Source organism: Ooceraea biroi, chromosome 6 (genome assembly GCF_003672135.1).
Source record: "Ooceraea biroi isolate clonal line C1 chromosome 6, Obir_v5.4, whole genome shotgun sequence".
NCBI classification, from domain to species: domain Eukaryota; kingdom Metazoa; phylum Arthropoda; class Insecta; order Hymenoptera; family Formicidae; genus Ooceraea; species Ooceraea biroi.
In genome coordinates this window covers 1,915,656-1,936,295 of record NC_039511.1, presented here as the reverse complement: position 1 = coordinate 1,936,295, position 20,640 = coordinate 1,915,656, and the positions used below count along the sequence as shown (strand labels likewise).

General features: G+C 40.2%; 3 protein-coding genes across 3 annotated transcripts; 1 reads left to right on the top strand and 2 right to left on the bottom strand.

Annotated features, from left to right (window-relative positions):
* Window positions 1-173: 173 nt before the first annotated feature.
* Window positions 174-6,212, bottom strand: LOC105276413 (tyrosine-protein kinase hopscotch). The gene is made up of 13 exons (XM_011333993.3): window positions 5,670-6,212; window positions 4,786-5,078; window positions 4,262-4,636; window positions 3,966-4,169; window positions 3,601-3,881; window positions 3,167-3,500; window positions 2,916-3,075; window positions 2,671-2,792; window positions 2,430-2,592; window positions 1,933-2,311; window positions 1,426-1,787; window positions 992-1,338; window positions 174-892 (listed from the first exon to the last, which is right to left on the bottom strand). Exons 1-13 carry the CDS (start codon window positions 5,772-5,774, stop codon window positions 571-573), a joined length of 3,447 nt encoding a protein of 1,148 aa, XP_011332295.1. The 5' UTR covers window positions 5,775-6,212; the 3' UTR covers window positions 174-570.
* Window positions 6,213-6,509: 297 nt separating this feature from the next.
* On the top strand, window positions 6,510-10,380 carry LOC105276415 (polyubiquitin-A). The gene is made up of 2 exons (XM_011333995.3): window positions 6,510-6,676; window positions 7,141-10,380. Exon 2 carries the CDS (start codon window positions 7,148-7,150, stop codon window positions 10,121-10,123), a length of 2,976 nt encoding a protein of 991 aa, XP_011332297.1. The 5' UTR covers window positions 6,510-6,676; window positions 7,141-7,147; the 3' UTR covers window positions 10,124-10,380.
* Window positions 10,381-10,597: 217 nt separating this feature from the next.
* On the bottom strand, window positions 10,598-20,220 carry LOC105276414 (NPC intracellular cholesterol transporter 1 homolog 1b). Its single transcript, XM_011333994.3, has 23 exons — window positions 18,670-20,220; window positions 18,349-18,560; window positions 17,937-18,067; window positions 17,728-17,860; window positions 17,436-17,652; window positions 17,239-17,334; window positions 16,718-16,935; window positions 16,515-16,613; window positions 16,219-16,421; window positions 15,842-16,042; window positions 15,538-15,742; window positions 15,332-15,448; window positions 15,047-15,227; window positions 13,539-13,666; window positions 13,203-13,463; window positions 12,822-12,985; window positions 12,513-12,628; window positions 12,252-12,388; window positions 11,963-12,156; window positions 11,593-11,824; window positions 11,248-11,361; window positions 10,982-11,144; window positions 10,598-10,892 (listed from the first exon to the last, which is right to left on the bottom strand). Exons 1-23 carry the CDS (start codon window positions 18,881-18,883, stop codon window positions 10,885-10,887), a joined length of 3,744 nt encoding a protein of 1,247 aa, XP_011332296.2. The 5' UTR covers window positions 18,884-20,220; the 3' UTR covers window positions 10,598-10,884.
* Window positions 20,221-20,640: the final 420 nt, after the last annotated feature.

The window sequence follows — 20,640 nt, the reverse complement described above, 5'->3', positions numbered from 1 at the left end:
ATTCAGCTAATAATGTGAGAAAGAGTACATCTGGCCTTACGAATGGCAGAATTGTCTAGTCTTTTCGCCACTACATTGCCGTGACCACGTCGCGGCTATTTTTCGAAATTATTACTTTATTACTTTACTACGAAAAAAAAAATGAGAGAGAAATGAGTCTGTACAGGGAGTTTGATATAAGATAAAATACTCAAGTCATGTATTTCACACAGTACATAATAAAATAGCGACGAAAAATTGTCGATTACATATATCCCTCCTATAAGAAGTATATCATTCTTTATATTTCTAATGGTAGATTCTTTGGGTTTTCTTTTGAGCTATTTTATTTAAAAAATTACTCCAAAACAAATATCGGAGTACACCACTATGAATACTTTCTACAGAGCAGTTATTATTTATATGCTAGGTAAAATCATAGAGGAATGAAGACGGAAGAGATGTTTCCCGAGGAAAACAACTCAGCTTTCGACATGTTGAAGAATCTCCCATTAAAATAAAAGCGTCAAGACACTCTATACATATTAAAATAGCAATAAACGAATCGCATGCAAAGCTGCGAAGAGGTATCTAGTATTGTTGGAGTAGTTTCTGGATTTCCGAGCGCAGGGTGACGAAGTCTGGTCTCTCGTGGCTCTGTAGGTTCCAGCATGGATTCATCAGCTTCACGTATACTTCTTGAGGGCACGTGGGTGGGCAAGGAAGACGGGTGCCCTGTTCCAACACAGCCAGCACCTGTCCCACCTCGGCACTACCTTCCTCCTCGCTGCCGTTCAAGCCCGGCAGCTTTGGGTCCTCGCCATGGCTGAAGGTCTCGTACATCGTCACGCCGAACGACCACACGTCCGAGCGCCACGAGAATTTGCCATTGCTTAAGCTCTCCGGTGCGTACCTGAGAAAATTTCATTAACGATAAGAAAATAGAATGTTACATTGCACGCAGGAAAAATTATAATGATCAATTACATATTTCTGTATGCGCGACGCTCACCATTTTATTGGAAGATCACGGTTTGTTTGAAGTATGTAATAATCATCCTTGGTCCATTGCGCAAGACCAAAGTCGCTGATCTTCACCAGATTTTCGTCCGCTACCAGAATGTTCCTTGCTGCTAGATCTCGGTGAACGATGTTCATGCAGCCGAGGTATTCCATGCCTGATACGATATTCAAGGCGAAAGTTAGCAGCTTTTTATGCGTGAGGCAGTCTTTTATTTCCCGATTAATCTTCAGGTAACTCTGCAGTGAACCGTGCTTGATGAACTCCATCACCAGGCAATCACCATCGGATGCCGTTGTAACGCCCAGGACCTCCACAATGTTCGGATGCTTAAGGTTCTGTCAGGGGAAAAAGAAAGCGATCCAATTTACGTATGATTAAATTGCAACATGAAGTATTTATTTCGTCTGGAAACGACGACTTACCTTCATGATATCAATTTCCCTCTCCAGATCCTTCACGTTTGCGTCTACTTGCGACTTGAGCTTCTTGATGGCTACCTGAATGCTCTGGCCATTCTTTTCGAGCGTGCCTTTGAACACTTCACCGTAGAAACCTTGGCCTATACGTCCCTGCAGGATCACTTCGAAGCCCTCCATCTCCAGATTCTGGAACTGGAGGGAGCTACTGTTGCTGCTGCCATCAGCACTGCCATTATCAATGCTTCCATTGTTGAATCCCATCGTGTTGCTTCGTGTTTGGAATGAAGTAACCCAACTTAACTGAGTCGACACATCATCCAAACTGCTGACGTAATCCTCACGTGGATTTACCAGTTGTCTGGTAGCTTGAAAAATAAAAAGTCAAAATTTAATTCTCCATTCTTGAGTGGTCGTCATAATCAAATTCTAAAATTCTTTATGAATTCAGTGCATCATCTTGCACGACGAAATCGAATCATTAAAATAAAAATAATGAAACCTAAGACTCACAATCATCTGTTCCGTTTCCGTTCGAGCTGGTATTATCTATCAACGGGTCGCTCGCATACGGTTTACTGCTGCAGCTGATGGTATCCTCCATACTCCGACTACTCCGACTGGAGTCGTCTTCATCGCTGGAAAGTTTAGGAAACGCGGTAGCGTACGCGTGGGTTTTACGGGAGTTGTATACTTGATAGAGAATCTGATTGATATCTCGCATGATAGCCTGAGGTTGCTTCCTTGATGCGCCATTCTCACCCCAGCATTCTATCATTAGCTTGTAGACTTCGGGTGGGCATTTGTAATAATCGTTTGAGCATTTGTAATAATCGTTTCGGTATTTGCAATAATCGTCAGGCTTTGGTAATCGTTTTCCGTTCTGATAATCCTGCAAAAGACGGCACCGTTTACTTAACTGCAGCTGCGTTATAATGTAATATTATTTGCAAAATGTGTAAAGTGTATGCGCGAATAATAATAATAATAAAATTCTTCTTTGTAGATACCATTTTGAGAAGAGCAACTTCCTCGGGTTTTAAGGGTGGGCGAGGGATGTTTCCTCTGGAGAACATTTCCCAAATGGTTGTGGCCAGCGCCCATATATCCGCTTGAGAACTGCTCTTTGCGGACTCCAGATCATTATGGCACTCTGGCGGTATCCAATGTAAGCTGTGCAAAGGTAAATCCATGAATAGCGAATCAGGAAATCGCATCGAGAGCGATTGATAAACCTCTTTTCCGACTTACTCGGCTTCGGTATAAGTGAAGAGACCAGGATCAGCTAATTTAACAATAAAGCTATTATCCGTATGCACATGCACAAGAACGTTCTCGCATCTTATTTTCCCGTGAACCACGTGATTATCCTCCTAAATAAACAAGTAATTTCACGTATGCACCGTTATTACCAGAATCCACTTATCAGATACTCTCTGTTGAAAGATTCTCTTTGTATGTTGCACGATTACATTAAGAGTATCGACTGAACTTACCAAGTGCCAAAGAGCTGTCGCCAAACATGTGGTGGCTTCCACCAGATCGACCTCTTTTATAGCTTCCACAGGATTGCTGCGCAGATATTTGTCCAGCGGACCCAGCTTCACTAACTCGAACAGCATCCCGATCGACGGATCCACCGTTACACCGTACAATCTGTAGCCAGAAGGGAACGTTACCCTTGTCCATCACGCAATCTTTTTACTCAGTCCACTTTCAAGTTCTTCAACCCTAAAATGACATTCACCTGACTAGGGCGCTCGACCTCAGTTGGCTCCATTTGCCCGTCAGTGTCAGGAACTCTTTCGTATGCTTGCTCTCCTCTGACTTGAGTAGTTTTATCGCAATCTCGAGTTTTTTACCCTTAGCGACTCGCCACATGGCACGGTGCATCCTCGTTGCCGACTTAGCGCATGTTAAATTCTCGTCGCTTTTGCTACTTTGGAACGCTTTGTATATTTGCAACTGATTGGGCGGCACGCATCGTGGTCCGCCTTCCAGCAGAGTGGCGATTAACTTCTCGTCCGCCGCTACCTCGCTCGCGATATTCTCAGAGGCGCAAATTAGTAACGGTGACTTATCTATGATACAAGAATTTTATATAGAAACGGCAATGTTTCTTAAATATATTCTCTGTAGCGTGTAATATATTCAGTTCATGTTTACTATTATTGCAAGTACCATATTCTGAAGGTGGTAAGCACTCTTCGAGGCAGAACGAATTGTCGGAATTTTGGAACGAGGAGATCAACTGCCCCAGGGATTCGTAGCTCTGCGTACTACTGTCCGGAATCACGAATTGGTTCGACACGGTCTGCTCCACTTTTTGCGATAACACTTTCCCGTCCTTACCGCAGACGTCGATGTAGTACACGTTGTAAGCATCCTCGCTCTCGCGTAATACGTACGTTCCCGGTTTGTTGGCACGTTTCTCCTTGAGTTTCGCGGACGAAAACTCCGCTCTGAAATATTTTTACACGTTCTTTGTAATGCTGCATGCAACATGCAGGACGTAACGTCGCGTCGCTCCGTGGAAATGATCTTACCCGACTGGTCCATGGCACTTCAACTTGTGCAGCCTCTCCAAGCTGGGCGTGATAACGTTTCTACAGAGATTAAATGTCCATTTAACGGACAAACGGTAATATCCGTCCAGCGCGGATACGAAGGACAACATCATCGCGTACATGTTGAATTTTAAGTACGACGGTATGCCGTTCTTCCTCGAGATTTCTACAGTGTTGTCTTCTCTGAGGGTGAAGAATACCGAGATAATTTATTAAAAACTTATTATGTACAACGTGTAAGAAGAAGAGGTGTCTCGACCTACACTAGGCGTTACCTTATAGAAATGAAACAGAGATCCTCTATGGCACAAAGCGTATTCCATGCAGTATTACTAGCATGAACCTCACAGTACTTCAGCTCCTCTATGTTAACCCTAAGTAAGACTTTAGCCGGTGGATTGGGAACTCCCTTATCCATCAGTGCTTTGTACTCTTCGTACGGGTAGTTTGGTGCCATGCACTCAAACTGCTTCAAGTATTCCTCCTTGACGTATGAAGCGTCGTGTCCAGATAACTGGGCTAACAGGGTAAACGCTCGGTGAATGGGTTTCTTGACGAAGAAGGCATGCCTCCTCACGCATTCCTTCGGAATATATTTCTTGTAGTCGGATTCCACGACTTCTTGCGATAGTTGTTCCTCGAGCATTACTCTGTAATAATAAAATTGGATGCTACACAATTACATCAGTGTGCCATGTGTGCGAGATAAAGTTTACGGAAAAACCAAAAATCTGGGATTATTTAAAGATTGAAACGCAGAGTTTAGCTACACTCTGCTGCCAGGTGACTTGTACGCTACCTGTACATGTCGCTGACACCTAAGCCGATTAGCTCGTCTTTGTGCTTCTCGTAAATGATGTCAGGTACTTTATTGTTCATTATATCTGTGCGAACTTGCTGGAAATAATAATCGTAAGCCTTTATGTCGATCTGCTTCAGTCTGGCTATACTGGATGGCTTGAATCGCAAGCGAAAGTCGAATTTCTCTTTGCTTTCCAATTTGTGGCCGCAGGGATACCATAGTTTCGACGAATAATTTCGTAATGCAAATAGATGCCTTGCTACTGGACCTATCCCGAGAAGTTTGCACGTCTAAAAATCAGAGTTTTTGTATTACAAAATTTCACAAGCTTACTTTGTGTGCTAAATATCGAAAGATAAACATTTGTTTTAAATTTGTGGAACAGCATCTTATAGAAATATTAAATAATCATATACTTGTGGTAGAATATATTCATTAATCAAATAATTGATTCAATTCAGTAACAAAAATTTCGATAAATTATAATATAAAATACTTTATTGGTGAATTTTAAATCTAATTAATTCCTTGATTTATTTTACAGAGAATACAGTTAAAAAAACATAATATTACTTAAAACTATATTTAAAAATATAATAATAATAAAGATATAAATTTCTGACAAGTACTTATTTTTTATAGATTGTTTTACATGCATATACATAGTCGATAGGCAATTTTTCATTACAATAGGAGCTGCATGCCAATCGTTACAGTGCTACAATTGGTGTATAAATAACTCTGTAATTAATTAAGAATCAAAATTTTAACTTGGAAATCCTCAAGATAAGAATATTTGCTTTTACCACGCGACATCGGGGAAGATAAAATTCTGTTTGCTCGCGCAAACAGTTTTTACAGAAAGGAAAAACTATCCGTACCTTCAAGCACAGATCTTCGACGGTATCGTCGACCGGCAAGGCAATATTTAATTGCTTCTCGTCCGTAGCCACATAAACCACTGCTAATCGCTCGTTGTCCCTCATATTAGTTTAGGAACTGTCGGCACCATCGAAAGAATTGTATACTACAAAGTGCGATAACGCTCGATATCGTCGCGCGCTTCAACCTGCGTCTTGTTTACCACGTGATAGAATTATCATACGAAAAACATAACATTGATACGTGATATCGTGTTTCTGTTTTCGCTGATGGATATGCGGTCTTTTTGGAGACGTAGTGCGGCACTTTTTTTCTCTTTCACTAACGGATTCCTTCACGAACGCAGCAAATCCGACGTAAACGATCCCGAACGTGACCGTAATGGAGCAAGTAAATAGCCGCGAATGGACGGAGCTAAACAGAACCACTAATTTTATATAGATCGTATAACTGGTGCATGCTAAAAAGTGCGGTCCACTTATCATTACAGATGCTTCGAAATACTTTCCGTCCTCTTTCCTCTTCCAACCGAAGAGAGGAATAGAAAGTATTCCGAAGCATTTGTAGTTGGACCGCAATAAAATTTTATAACCTTGAGCTGTAGTCCAGTTAGCGTTGCGAATGATACAAGAACTAACTAGTCAAATTTCTTTCAGAATGAGAGTTTATCATATTCCATAATGTTTAATGAAATGCAAATACGGATTTATTAATTTTCGAAACATGAATCAAAATTTTTCTCTTTTTAAATAATTCAATTTAACGATGAGTTTCGAATAATGTAATCTCTTCTTGCTCGACGGACATTTGCGTTCAGTTTGTGCGCATGCGCGCGGTAATCCAGTTCAATCAACGCTGACGCAGGACGCGACCTACCTCAAGTACCAACGAACCAAGTAGTTGATTGTTTGAGCTGTTTGGTGACGCTTGTCTGTGCTTCATTTATTGAAGAGAGCGATCTTGATTGCGTTGCAAAGTCAGTAGCTGCGAATCGTTTCGATCTCAGGTGAGCAAGCGATCGGCGATCGTACGAATCGTCGTAACACGTAAAAATCCGCCGCTGTTGCGCTGGCTGGAAATTTTTTCGTTTGTCGAGGCGCCGCCCACCATTTTACCAGCGTTACACTTTCGTGTTGCACGATCGATCTGTTGCATACTGGGTTCGTAGCTGCAAACCTTGGATCTTCCGTTTAGTTTGAGTAACAATTTTGCTTGATTACTGCACCGCATATTTTCATGCGATTTTATGGCTGTATTAGAGTTATTATATTTGTGTTGAAAGTGACTGATAATTGAGGGTAATCGATTCTTTTGTCTTCTGTTGACGCCATTTTTATAACGGTTGCCAGGCCAGCTTGTGACCTCTGTAATTGACACATTTGTATACGATACATGTTTGCTAAGTAGAAAGTGTTTTTGCAATGTTTGCTGATTTCTTGCTATTGCTTACATGAAAATATTTGATTTCAGAGCCATCATGCAAATCTTCGTGAAAACTCTTACTGGGAAGACCATTACCCTTGAAGTCGAAGCTTCTGACACCATAGAGAATGTCAAGGCCAAGATTCAAGACAAGGAAGGCATTCCTCCTGATCAGCAACGTCTGATCTTCGCTGGTAAACAACTCGAAGATGGCAGAACTCTCTCCGACTATAACATCCAGAAGGAATCTACTCTTCATCTGGTTCTGCGTCTGCGAGGTGGAATGCAGATCTTCGTGAAAACGCTCACAGGTAAAACCATTACTCTTGAAGTCGAAGCTTCCGACACCATAGAGAATGTGAAGGCCAAAATCCAGGACAAAGAAGGAATTCCGCCAGATCAGCAGCGTCTGATTTTTGCTGGCAAGCAACTCGAAGATGGCAGAACCCTTTCCGACTATAACATCCAGAAGGAATCTACGCTCCATCTGGTTCTGCGTCTTCGAGGTGGAATGCAAATCTTCGTAAAGACACTGACAGGCAAAACCATCACCCTGGAAGTTGAAGCTTCAGACACCATAGAAAACGTAAAGGCTAAAATCCAGGACAAAGAAGGCATTCCTCCCGACCAGCAGCGTTTGATCTTCGCTGGCAAACAGCTGGAAGATGGCAGAACCCTTTCCGACTATAACATTCAGAAGGAATCTACGCTCCATTTGGTTCTGCGTCTTCGAGGTGGAATGCAGATTTTCGTGAAGACACTCACGGGCAAAACCATCACCCTGGAAGTCGAAGCGTCGGACACCATAGAAAATGTGAAGGCCAAAATCCAGGACAAAGAAGGCATTCCTCCCGACCAGCAGCGTTTGATCTTCGCTGGCAAACAGCTGGAAGATGGCAGAACCCTTTCCGACTATAACATTCAGAAGGAATCTACGCTCCATTTGGTTCTGCGTCTTCGAGGTGGAATGCAGATTTTCGTGAAGACACTCACGGGCAAAACCATCACCCTGGAAGTCGAAGCGTCGGACACCATAGAAAACGTAAAGGCTAAAATCCAGGACAAAGAAGGCATTCCTCCCGACCAGCAGCGTTTGATCTTTGCTGGTAAACAGCTGGAAGATGGCAGAACCCTTTCCGACTACAACATTCAGAAAGAATCTACGCTCCATCTGGTTCTGCGTCTTCGAGGTGGAATGCAGATTTTCGTTAAGACACTCACGGGCAAAACCATCACCCTGGAAGTCGAAGCGTCAGACACCATAGAAAATGTGAAGGCCAAAATCCAGGACAAAGAAGGTATTCCTCCCGACCAGCAGCGTTTGATCTTCGCTGGCAAACAGCTGGAAGATGGCAGAACCCTTTCCGACTATAACATTCAGAAGGAATCTACGCTCCATTTGGTTCTGCGTCTTCGAGGTGGAATGCAGATTTTCGTGAAGACACTCACGGGCAAAACCATCACCCTGGAAGTCGAAGCATCGGACACCATAGAAAATGTGAAGGCCAAAATCCAGGACAAAGAAGGTATTCCTCCCGACCAGCAGCGTTTGATCTTTGCTGGTAAACAGCTGGAAGATGGCAGAACCCTTTCCGACTACAACATTCAGAAAGAATCTACGCTCCATCTGGTTCTGCGTCTTCGAGGTGGAATGCAGATTTTCGTGAAGACACTCACGGGCAAAACCATCACCCTGGAAGTCGAAGCATCGGACACCATAGAAAATGTGAAGGCCAAAATCCAGGACAAAGAAGGTATTCCTCCCGACCAGCAGCGTTTGATCTTCGCTGGTAAACAGCTGGAAGATGGCAGAACCCTTTCCGACTATAACATTCAGAAGGAATCTACGCTCCATTTGGTTCTGCGTCTTCGAGGTGGAATGCAGATTTTCGTGAAGACACTCACGGGCAAAACCATCACCCTGGAAGTCGAAGCGTCGGACACCATAGAAAACGTAAAGGCTAAAATCCAGGACAAAGAAGGCATTCCTCCCGACCAGCAGCGTTTGATCTTTGCTGGTAAACAGCTGGAAGATGGCAGAACCCTTTCCGACTACAACATTCAGAAAGAATCTACGCTCCATCTGGTTCTGCGTCTTCGAGGTGGAATGCAGATTTTCGTGAAGACACTCACGGGCAAAACCATCACCCTGGAAGTCGAAGCATCGGACACCATAGAAAATGTGAAGGCCAAAATCCAGGACAAAGAAGGTATTCCTCCCGACCAGCAGCGTTTGATCTTTGCTGGTAAACAGCTGGAAGATGGCAGAACCCTTTCCGACTATAACATTCAGAAGGAATCTACGCTCCATCTGGTTCTGCGTCTTCGAGGTGGAATGCAGATTTTCGTGAAGACACTCACGGGCAAAACCATCACCCTGGAAGTCGAAGCGTCAGACACCATAGAAAATGTGAAGGCCAAAATCCAGGACAAAGAAGGCATTCCTCCCGACCAGCAGCGTTTGATCTTCGCTGGTAAACAGCTGGAAGATGGCAGAACCCTTTCCGACTATAACATTCAGAAGGAATCTACGCTCCATCTGGTTCTGCGTCTTCGAGGTGGAATGCAGATTTTCGTGAAGACACTCACGGGCAAAACCATCACCCTGGAAGTCGAAGCATCGGACACCATAGAAAATGTGAAGGCCAAAATCCAGGACAAAGAAGGTATTCCTCCCGACCAGCAGCGTTTGATCTTCGCTGGTAAACAGCTGGAAGATGGCAGAACCCTTTCCGACTATAACATTCAGAAGGAATCTACGCTCCATCTGGTTCTGCGTCTTCGAGGTGGAATGCAGATTTTCGTGAAGACACTCACGGGCAAAACCATCACCCTGGAAGTCGAAGCGTCAGACACCATAGAAAATGTGAAGGCCAAAATCCAGGACAAAGAAGGCATTCCTCCCGACCAGCAGCGTTTGATCTTCGCTGGTAAACAGCTGGAAGATGGCAGAACCCTTTCCGACTACAACATCCAGAAAGAGTCCACACTTCACTTAGTCTTACGACTTCGTGGAGGGGCTTGCCTTTAAACCGCGGGTCCAGGGAAACGCTGCTAGTCTCACATCTCAAATTGAATAGTACTAGTAGTAGTATCAAAGTAGTGTCAATCACCTTGTTTTTTACATACGATTCAAATCTTTAATATCCGCTTTTTATAGTTTTATGTTCGGAAATATATTTACCCGTGTCAAGGAAGTGCGACAAGAATGTAGGAAATTGTAATCCAGGTGTGTAAGCCACTGGACGCATTCTTGTACAGCATTTAAACATTAAATTGCATTCAGAATTATCTATCTCTAATGATTTCACTTACCTATCTATGCGACAATCAATCTAATACAGGATTTGTTTTCTCTGATTGTTTTTACTATGATTAATTATATTTTAAAGCAAAATAATACGAGCAAGTATCGCTGACTGTTGTAAAAAAATGCAATTGGAGCTTATTTATTCGGAATGGGCAAAATCGGCTTTTATATGTTCATGTAATCATAAAACAGACATTTATGAATGAAGATACGTTTAATGAAAGATCACACTTCAATTCGACATTAATTACAACTATGCATTAATATAGTAATACACGCAGAATCGTATATCCAGTTCAACAATATAATTTATCAAAAAGATAATGTATATATACGTAGCAAAATACCAAAGATTCGATTTAGCCTATATTAACAAAATAATTTACACAGAAATAATTAGTCGATGATCTTTAAACGAGGTTATGCGTTATGTGGTATGTCGGTGGGTTTTCCATTGCTATGGTTTTTTGTACTTTTCTTTTTTACGGGCCTGTAACAAGAAGTTAAAATAGTATTATAACAATTGCACAGTATTGTATAAGATTGATTCCAGTGAACTAGTGATTACGTGTCACTCACCTATAAAACTTAGTAATACCGGTAGAAATATCAAGCCGTGCGCAGCACCAAACAGAACAATTCCTAAATACATTCTAAAATAAAATATTCGGAAGATCTGCGATTTTGCGAACGCCAGCACCACAATTCCCACGATTTTCGTCAAAGTAATCCCGGAGAATACCTGTAAAATAGGAGGAATGATTGAGCAATGCCTGAGGAAATTAATGAACTCCTCGGAGTTAGATTATGTTATATTCATTTACGCGATATTTAATCGCACTTACAGAACTTCCCATGACAGAAACTGTCTCCGATGCCTTGTCGAGTCTCGTCATTGCTGTGGAAGTGATGTAGGAGTGCACTATGTGGCTGCAAAATTCTACAGAAATGCCAGCCGCCTGCAAAAAAATATTTAGTATAATATTTGATGCAAGTAATAAGTATGACACATTTACTATGTTTTGTTTATACGAACAAGTCAATATAATTAATATAAAAAAATTAATAATATTTAATTATTTATTAATGGTACTTAATTTGTGGGTAATAATAATCAATATATTGTTATTAAATTATATAGATACATCGAAAACTATGAAAAAAAGAATTTAAAATATTTTGATACAAACCATAACTAAATTTACGAGGGAAACCGCATTTAAGCTGATGTTCCACCAGTACATAAGGCCTCCTAAATTCACTATTATCATCAGTACGTTAAGAATCACTACCCCTGCGGAGAACAACGAAAATCCTGTGACAAGCAGCGTCACCACGAAAATCACAACGAGAGAGAGGCTTATCGATGACAAGGTTTCTTGCCAAATGCTCAGATATTGTTCGTAGAACACGTAGAATACACTAAAACATACATCAAAGTTTTTGCTTAATTAACAATAATTAGTCGGAATGTTTTTCGTAACATTACATTCCTAATTTATTTTAGACAAAAGTGTTGCATCCCTGTTTAACTCTACTTGAACAGCTTATATCACTTACCTGTATGGAAATACCTTGACTTTCGAATGGGGCACCTTTGCCTTAATCATTTGCGTGATCTTATCCGATAACACTCTAGCAGCTCGCAGCGCTTCGTACCAATCTGATGATTTTTTTAAGGGTGTGTGGTAACCCATGAAATACGTATCACCCACATCGGTCAGACCAAATTCATCGTAATAATAATTTAGCGCCTATTGAGATGAAAATTTTAATCAATAAATGTTTGCGATTTTATCATTACGAATATACATTATATATATTATTTCTTATTGATGATTTTACTCACGTCGTGATAAGTGGCTCTGCCAGCTTTAGCGCATCTCTCGTCTGGAACGTCCATCACAAAATAAGGAATGTACTTCCTAAATTCTTTCTCAATCGGACGATTCTTCTCAATGGCAATGTTACATTCTCTGCACGTTGCTGCAAATAATTTCATTTTCACCAAATTATATTTGTATTAAATTAATAAAATATGCAAGAATATTTAAAAAAATATTACGTGACATATATTAATACTAAAAATAATGTTACATATGATACCTACGATTAGTATGCGGGCAAAACGACTGGTTGTTGCTAAAATATTTGCAGCAATCTGTGATGCTTGACCAATCGAGATAATCATCTATCCACGAGGAGGCTGCTTTAGACAAATACGACCTGTGCAATTATTTATAATTAAAAGTCTTTTCGTAACACTTTAAAAATATATAATTATTTTGTCTACTGCGAAAGATAAAAAAAAATATTGCAGCTATCAGATTCATTAGGAATGACCTTTTTTATGGAGAGACATGTAAAAAACGCATAATATTTGATGTTAAAATACAAGGCAGATTAAGGGAATACTAACACGGAGGACTGTTTGGCAGCGGAATAAATTTGTGTGTACAAGGAATCCGCATTGCACCCTTGACCGCCGCATATGACGTTCTGAACTTCCCTCTTGCTATAATTTAGACCCTCTGTCAATACGAAGTACACGGGTGGGCCCATCGACAAAAGATCTTCCATATACTGTACAGAAATAATATTTCTTAGAACTATGCACAACGGATAATACATACTTTTTATTAACAATATGATTTTCGAAATATTTTATTAAAAAATTCGGATCTTGTAACTTTAGACAAACTAATTAAAAATATCCTAATTGGTTTTTAAGTATCGAATAAATAATTTATTTCGATAATTAAAATGTGGGTGCGTATAAATTCTATCTCTTCTTCATTACCTTGAAGTACTTCAGAACGTAAGAGTCCTCAGGCATCGAGAGCTTCTGATCTAATCCAATCTCGATTTGTGGTACGACTATGACGTGAGTGACGAGAATAGCGATGAAAATCACCATAACAGCAATTCTGACCGGCTTCTTCATCAAGACCGGTGTGTAGGCACGCTCGAAGATGGTGTGGATCACACCTTTGCGTTGCTTTGCGTCGATTTTCGAGCTTTTGTTGACGGTAATGCAACATAAAACGTCCAAACGATTGGTCTGAAAATGCGCATTACTCGATCAGTTTGCGTGAGATATAATCCAAATTATTATCAAAATCTGAGTAAAATTTACCTCAGCTCTCTTGGAGTCGAGGGACAATAAAGCGACGAAAGCCGTTATCTGAAGGAGAAAGTTAATTAAGATCGACAACGAGGCGTACATCGCGAAGGTGTTAACAGCTGGCATCGAGGAAAACGCTCCTGAAATTTAGATTTTTATTTTCTACTGGATATAAATTTAGATTTAGATTTTTTATATATTAGGGGTGTGATTTAGTTTTGAGGGTTTTTCTTGCTCAAAAACGCATGTATTTAAATATGATAATGAATGAATACCTTAATCAAAATATTTTCCTTCGTTTTCTATAACTTTTTCCCATCTTTCTGGCAAGAGATGAATTCCACCACGATAAAATCACTCTTCTTTTCAGTTGATCCATTTTCAGTTGAATTTTCGCACTTCTTCGAAATTATGAAAGTGTGTATCCTCTAAAGCGTGTTGCATCCACCGGAACAAATAATAATCGCATGGAGCAATGTCCGGAGAAGACTTGCCATTCAAGCTCTAATAGTGTTTCTTTCACTGATAACGCAACGTCAGGTCGAGCGTTGTCACGAAGAAGAATCACTTTCCGTCGTTTACTCGCAATTGGTGGTCGTTTTTCGTCCAATGCTTGCTTCAACTTGTACAATTGGTGTCGATAACGATCAGCCGTGACAGTCTCATGCGGATTTAACAGCTCATAGTACACTATCCCACCAAATACAGAGCATTACTTTTCAACCGTGAATATTGCGTCTCGGAGTGGATGTTGATGGTTCGCCTGGATCCACCCATGATTTTCTGCGTTTCGGATTATCAAAATAGATGCACTTTTCATCCCCAGTAACAATCCGAGACAAGACTCTTCTTTTTTTGCCTGGCGATCAACGAAATGCAAATGTTCAAATGGCACTTTCCGATAATTCATGTCGAACCCATTTCCCTTCTTTCTGAATTTTTCCCATTTCATGTAAATGTTTCGTAACTGTTGTACGATCAACATTTAATGCTCTGGCAAGTTCTGAAGTGGATTGTGTTGAATTTTCGTGCAATAATGCTTGGAAATCTGCATTTTCAAGCTTTCTTGGTTGTCCCGAGCGTTCTTTGTCCTTCACATCAGTATCACCACTTTTAAAGCATCTAAACCAGTATTCACACGTCTTAATTGATGGGGCAGAATCACCACAAGTTTCCACAAGAATTCTATAACCGTCAGCCGCAGTTTTCCTTTGATTAAAAAACAAAAGCAACGCATGTCGAAAATGCTAAAGAGCTTTCGAAAGTTGCATTTTTACGATGATATAAACACGACTGTTATTGCATCTATTGCTATAATGCTACTAAATGTCATGGATAATGTTAATACTGTAAGAAAGAACAGTTATCGGAAACAGCTATTGGAACAAACTGACACTACAGCCATCTGTTGCAAAACCCTCAAAACTAAATCACATTCCTAATAGTCGTAAGTAATCTTTTTACTATTCTTGGTAATTGATTTATCTAATTTATGTCATATCGTTATATATTATACATACCGATAAGGAAGCAGAAACACTCGGACATGCTGGTGAGCAACATCGAGGGTCCAATCTCAGCCATAATTTTGCCAATGTGCTCAGGAATTGATTCGCCGTCGTGTCGAGGGTTTCTCTGATGGTTCTGCACCAAGATGAAAATGTTGTCGACTCCGACAGCCAGCACCAAAAAGGGAATTACCTAAATAACGATTTAATCATTAAATATCATAAATATTGGCGAACATTTTTTCAAAGTATATCAAGCCGAACATTTTAAAGTTTCAATCTTTTTCGATCAGGTACCTCGATCGTGAGCAAAGTGGTTGGTATACCAATATAGCCGAAAACGCCAAGCGAGCAGGCAACCGATGCTATGACTATGATGATCCCTCCGACGCTCAACACGATTTTGCTTTCGGTCTAAATTAGAAAATTCAGATTAGGATTTTGATTTATATTTCGGTATTTGCGTGATATCAGTTTGCAGAATTGACGATTGCGAAACTTACAAAACAGTCGACGGGGGATAGTCTGATCTTGCCGAGGGCGACAGCGATATACACGAACATGAGGAGATAGCTGATGGTCACCGTTAACACTTCCGCTTTCGAGGTCCGGTCCAGCTCGTTTTCTATTGATTTCTCCGTCGTCCATGCGACGTCCATAAATTCCGGTCGACCCTGCTGGTTCCACTTTGCCATGAAGTCGAGAAAACTAAAAAAAAATTGATAATTGATAATTGATCGACTGAGCGCAAATTCAATCATCTATTTTTCACATAATTCATTTTATTTTCTCTTGACTTTTACATACCGTTGTTCCCACTTGAAAACTGGCGCGAGGTCCTTCTCGTTGAGCGAATTTCTCACCAGGAAAGTTAAAATTAACCCCGTCGCATTGATGTAATCCGTGGAGTCGTACTGAAGCTCACCCTCCCTCAGAAAACCGCCGATTGCTATGGCAGGTATAATGGGCCCTTTGTACGGCGCCATGCATTTTGGATTAAATGGATTTCTGTGAAAGTCAACTCATCAAATTAAAAACTGAATATTTAACAGAGGATGAGGATAAGTATCCAAATAAATCTGTTTGTGTGGAACATACATTTCCAAAATATTCAATGACTTTGCTAACTATTCTGGAGCAATTGGCGAAATATTATATTTAATAACAAATTAATCGTTACTCACTGCATGCATGTGTACAGATGGTCCAAATAATTATTTTCGTATCCATCTACGATTTTCGTCTTGTTCATCTCCTCGATGCTGTTTTGGAAATACCCCCATACACTCTGCACCGTGCAGAGATCGAGGGTAACTGGTCCAGTGAATTCACTTTGCACCGGAGCGTAGCAGATCTTTTCGAGTCCTTCGTCGGTCGCTTGACCTAACTGCGAGCGTTAAACGAATTCTTTAAACATATCTTACACATGTAATGCATGATGTTACATATTTAAAATTTCGTGAATTATGCGTCAACGTACCTGAAGAATCTGTTGCTGCAGATCGTATACTGCCAGCAAGAACTCCTTGTTGAACACTGGCCCGAATTCCATGATTCCGGCCGAAGTATTATGCATTACCTACCATGAAATGTATAGAATTATATACAGATTTATTTTTAATTCTTCGGATTTATTAGTGATCTAATTATTGCCACGATAATTACAAACGAGCGAGGCCTTACCTTATCGAGGCCAACGGATTTTATGTAAATTTGCTCCGTGCGATAAAACGGCTGGAATCGGTTGTCGTAATAATCCTTTTCTATCCTGGATCTACTGTTTGGCGCCGCCCATATTTCAATGGGATTCACCGTCACCGAGAGGTACATGATTCCATAGCTCAGAATAATAACGACGTATGAGGCCACGAACAAAGTGATGTTAGGGTATTTGGCGAATGCTGTTGGATGTCGATAACTGTTAAAGTTTTCTATTTACTATAATTGATTCATAATTTCGCATGTTACTTTAGTATATAATTGCATACATTATGTAACATGTGACGAAAACATTTTTCATACTATGATTATAAAAACAGCAATCTTGTTTCATACTCATATTCTTAGATTGTTTCTGACATTATTGATTTTAACTTAATTTGATACGAATTATACCATGAATGATATTACAGCATCAAAACTTTTACTGCAATAATTATCTTGAAAAAGACACTTGAAAAAGAAAGAAGAATATTTAGCTATACCTTTTCCCCATTCAAAGAAAGACATTTTGAGGATTTTGTGACAGCCGCAGCCTTTTTTAGGCTCTTCGAACAACGTCTCCGAGATATTTGAAAGTTCTGAAAATATTTAAGAAAGAGATATATTATGCATGAGAAACTGTAAATATTAAACGAAGCTTTAACAAAATCGATCGAAAAACTCGAATACTCGTTCATACCTTTTCTAGGTCTCTTATGACTTTTCATGAGCGACTTGCACGGGATACTAAGGAATGATCGCAATGGGATTGCGATCGAGAAGGCAACGATGAGTATAGCCGCCATGACCCCGTAGCCATTAAAGTTGCCGATCATAAAGCCGTTGCCCGAATTAATCTTTAATTTTATAACGGGACACGTGGGACAGTCGACGCAGCTGCATGGCATGGACGATTCCTACGAAACGTCAAGTTAAAATTTTATTTAAGATAGAATGAGTGCTTCGAGAAGCTCCATTCCTCTCGCGCTTACATCGTAAGGCTCGTCGCATTTTTTGGCTTCTTGCTCATTCCATAGCGTGAAATTGTCTGCCGCGTCGTAAATGTAATTTATCTGGAAGGGTGCCAAAATGTTCGCGCTGACACTGCCCATGAACTCGTACCATCTTCACGAAAACGCAGAACGTTATTCATAATTCTATCCTACTGCCTATCCTAAAATCCGACATTTACTTTGCTTACAATTTGGCGTTGCACCTGATGGCCCCGTGCGTGCCGCAGGCCAAGTCCATCGCCAAATTTCCGCTGGTAGGATTGACAACGCTTTTACAGGAATCGTACGTCGCATTGACATATTCCTCTGCCACGTAAACCTACGTGACAAAATTTAATTTTCTATTAATTCTATTATAGATAATTATACTTTTATAATAAGTTTATCTTTACTTCATTTAATTCACGCTCAAGAGAGCGATGATGCAATTATTTATTTACGCAGGTAGACACTTCTTCAGCTTTCGATCAACTTCTCGAATTAGAAGATTCAGTTAATATATATAATAACGTATTAATTGTAATCAATTCTATTATTGTTAATTGTAAGGTTTGCGCGAGAGCTAAAGCGAATAGCGAAAGCTATACTCATAAGGATTACATCAACTTCGTTGACGGATTTAATATCATCCTTCTCGGTGCTCTTGGTCACATTTAAAAATTCTCGGTGCTTGGAGCTGCAGGTCATGTCGCAGATCAGTCGAAACATATTTTTCATGCAGGTCGGACATCTGCCGAAGATACCCTCGGCCATATTCATGCTCTTGTCCATCGTAATGATCTGTTTAGCGTCGCAGCACACTTTCGACGATTCTGCAGAATTCCACGGTCCAATTACGTAAACGCGAAATTATATCCTCAGGATAAAGTAGAGACATGCCGCGTGATCGAGCCAACTTCTCGCCTCAACATCGATACAAACCATTTTTCTTGAAGAAGTGCGGACATCTCTTCAGCAAGGCAGCCTCAGCATCCGTATCGTTAATCGACTGAGCGAAGATGTTGTCCACCACACAAGGCAGCGGAAGCCAACGATCTGACAGTGCACATTCGCCATACCACACGCACGGTTTCTCCGCCGTAATCAGAACGCAACACAGCGCGAGCAAGAGGCCGCACACTTCCAGTCGGTTCATGTTGCGAGTGTCCTCGGGGAACGCTATTGACTGAGAGATTTATACCGAGAGGTAGCCCAAAATCGCTCGATTCCGTTCCAGTAATCTCTTTACGTGGTAAATGTTCGATTATACCATCTGCTTTACTACCGCGAATACCGTAAACCCTTGCGCGTGGTTCCGCTTGACTCCAACTTTGGACGCGGCAGCATTTTATACGTTTGCGAGTTTTGTCAAATATTTATATATTAATAATAAAATGATAATATATTCACTGCGTGTCACGCGCGATGTTAATATATAAATAATCACTATATTTTCTGCTAATGTCACGATTTCTTTCCCTTTGTATTCTGCTTCACTCCGCGAATTCGTGTATTCTATATTAAGCAGTCCTTCGCGAATTTCGAGATATTGAGGTTTCGATGGTTCTTCGACAACCTAGCGAAATGAAGCATTTGCCCGTTCCTGCCAGGTAGCGATTATCTTGCGGACGTCATTTTACTTCTTCAACATTCACCTGGCAGACTTAATGAAGAACTGTTTCAAACGGGCGGCATACACTACTATATCAAACTGGATTTATCAAGCCTGATTCCCGGTTTTATCGCGCAGGTGAGAATTCGAGAAGTTCTCGTATCGATGGCGAAACATTGTCTAATCGATAGGCACGAGATACTGATGCTAGACTTTTTAATCAGGTCATCTGAAGATCACATTGAACAAGATAGAAGAGAGATAGACGAGAAAGAAGTTCATTGATGAAAAAAGTGATGAAGAGTTATAGTGCGTTATTCTTAGTTGCAGTTAGTATTCTTTTTAATTTATCTTATTAGAGATCAAATTATCTCGAAATTTATCGCGATCACGATAACTGCAGAGCTTGCATCTCCATTTTATTTTCGGTCACAACAGCATTTATATGTACGTACGAAATGAAACAAACTCGATATGAGGGTGAGTCGTCCCTTGCATTTGCATTGATGATTGATGATTGATGATTTAATTTACTTACCGATTATAATTTTTTACACTAATCGCACGAATCAATTAGGAATTATCGAACACCTGTGAGCTATCAAGATATATCTTCTTACGAAATGTGATAAAGTTTGCTATGTATATTTATGTCACACGTATCACGCAGACTTTGTTGAATTATATTTTAGAAAAAGAAACATACAATATTAGAATCTAGATAGGAAATCTCTGATACGCTATCCCCTTTTATTTTTAGCTATGATATATTTCTCGCATGAAATTTAATTATCTCCAGCAGCATTCTCTAATCGGTCACTTATAATGCACTTTATATTTTCAAATCAACCGATTGGTAAATTAAATTTTTTAAATTTGATTATTAAACATTGGTTAATATAATCGCATGATAATTCTGATATCATCCGGACGATAGGGGTAAGACGAAACAATAAAGAAACCTTGACACACAACAGCTTCCATAATGAATAATCATATTTTAATGACTCAATGATTGTACAAATGGATCACTCTTAAACGTCTCCGCATACAACCGAGGAACAATAACAACGAATATAGCAATCATCGTAATCATAATGTATCCATTACTAACGTACCGTTCACGTAATGACTGAGAAAACGCAAAGGGTTTTACACTCTCTTTTTCGCGTATCGTGTTTTCCGCTCGCATACGTACAATATTGTGTAATATCTCGTTCTTGGTTCTTGCCACACAAATCGTCTTACATCAACGCACTGAGGAGATTGTCCTCCCTATTCTCGTCCTCATACTTTCTCTT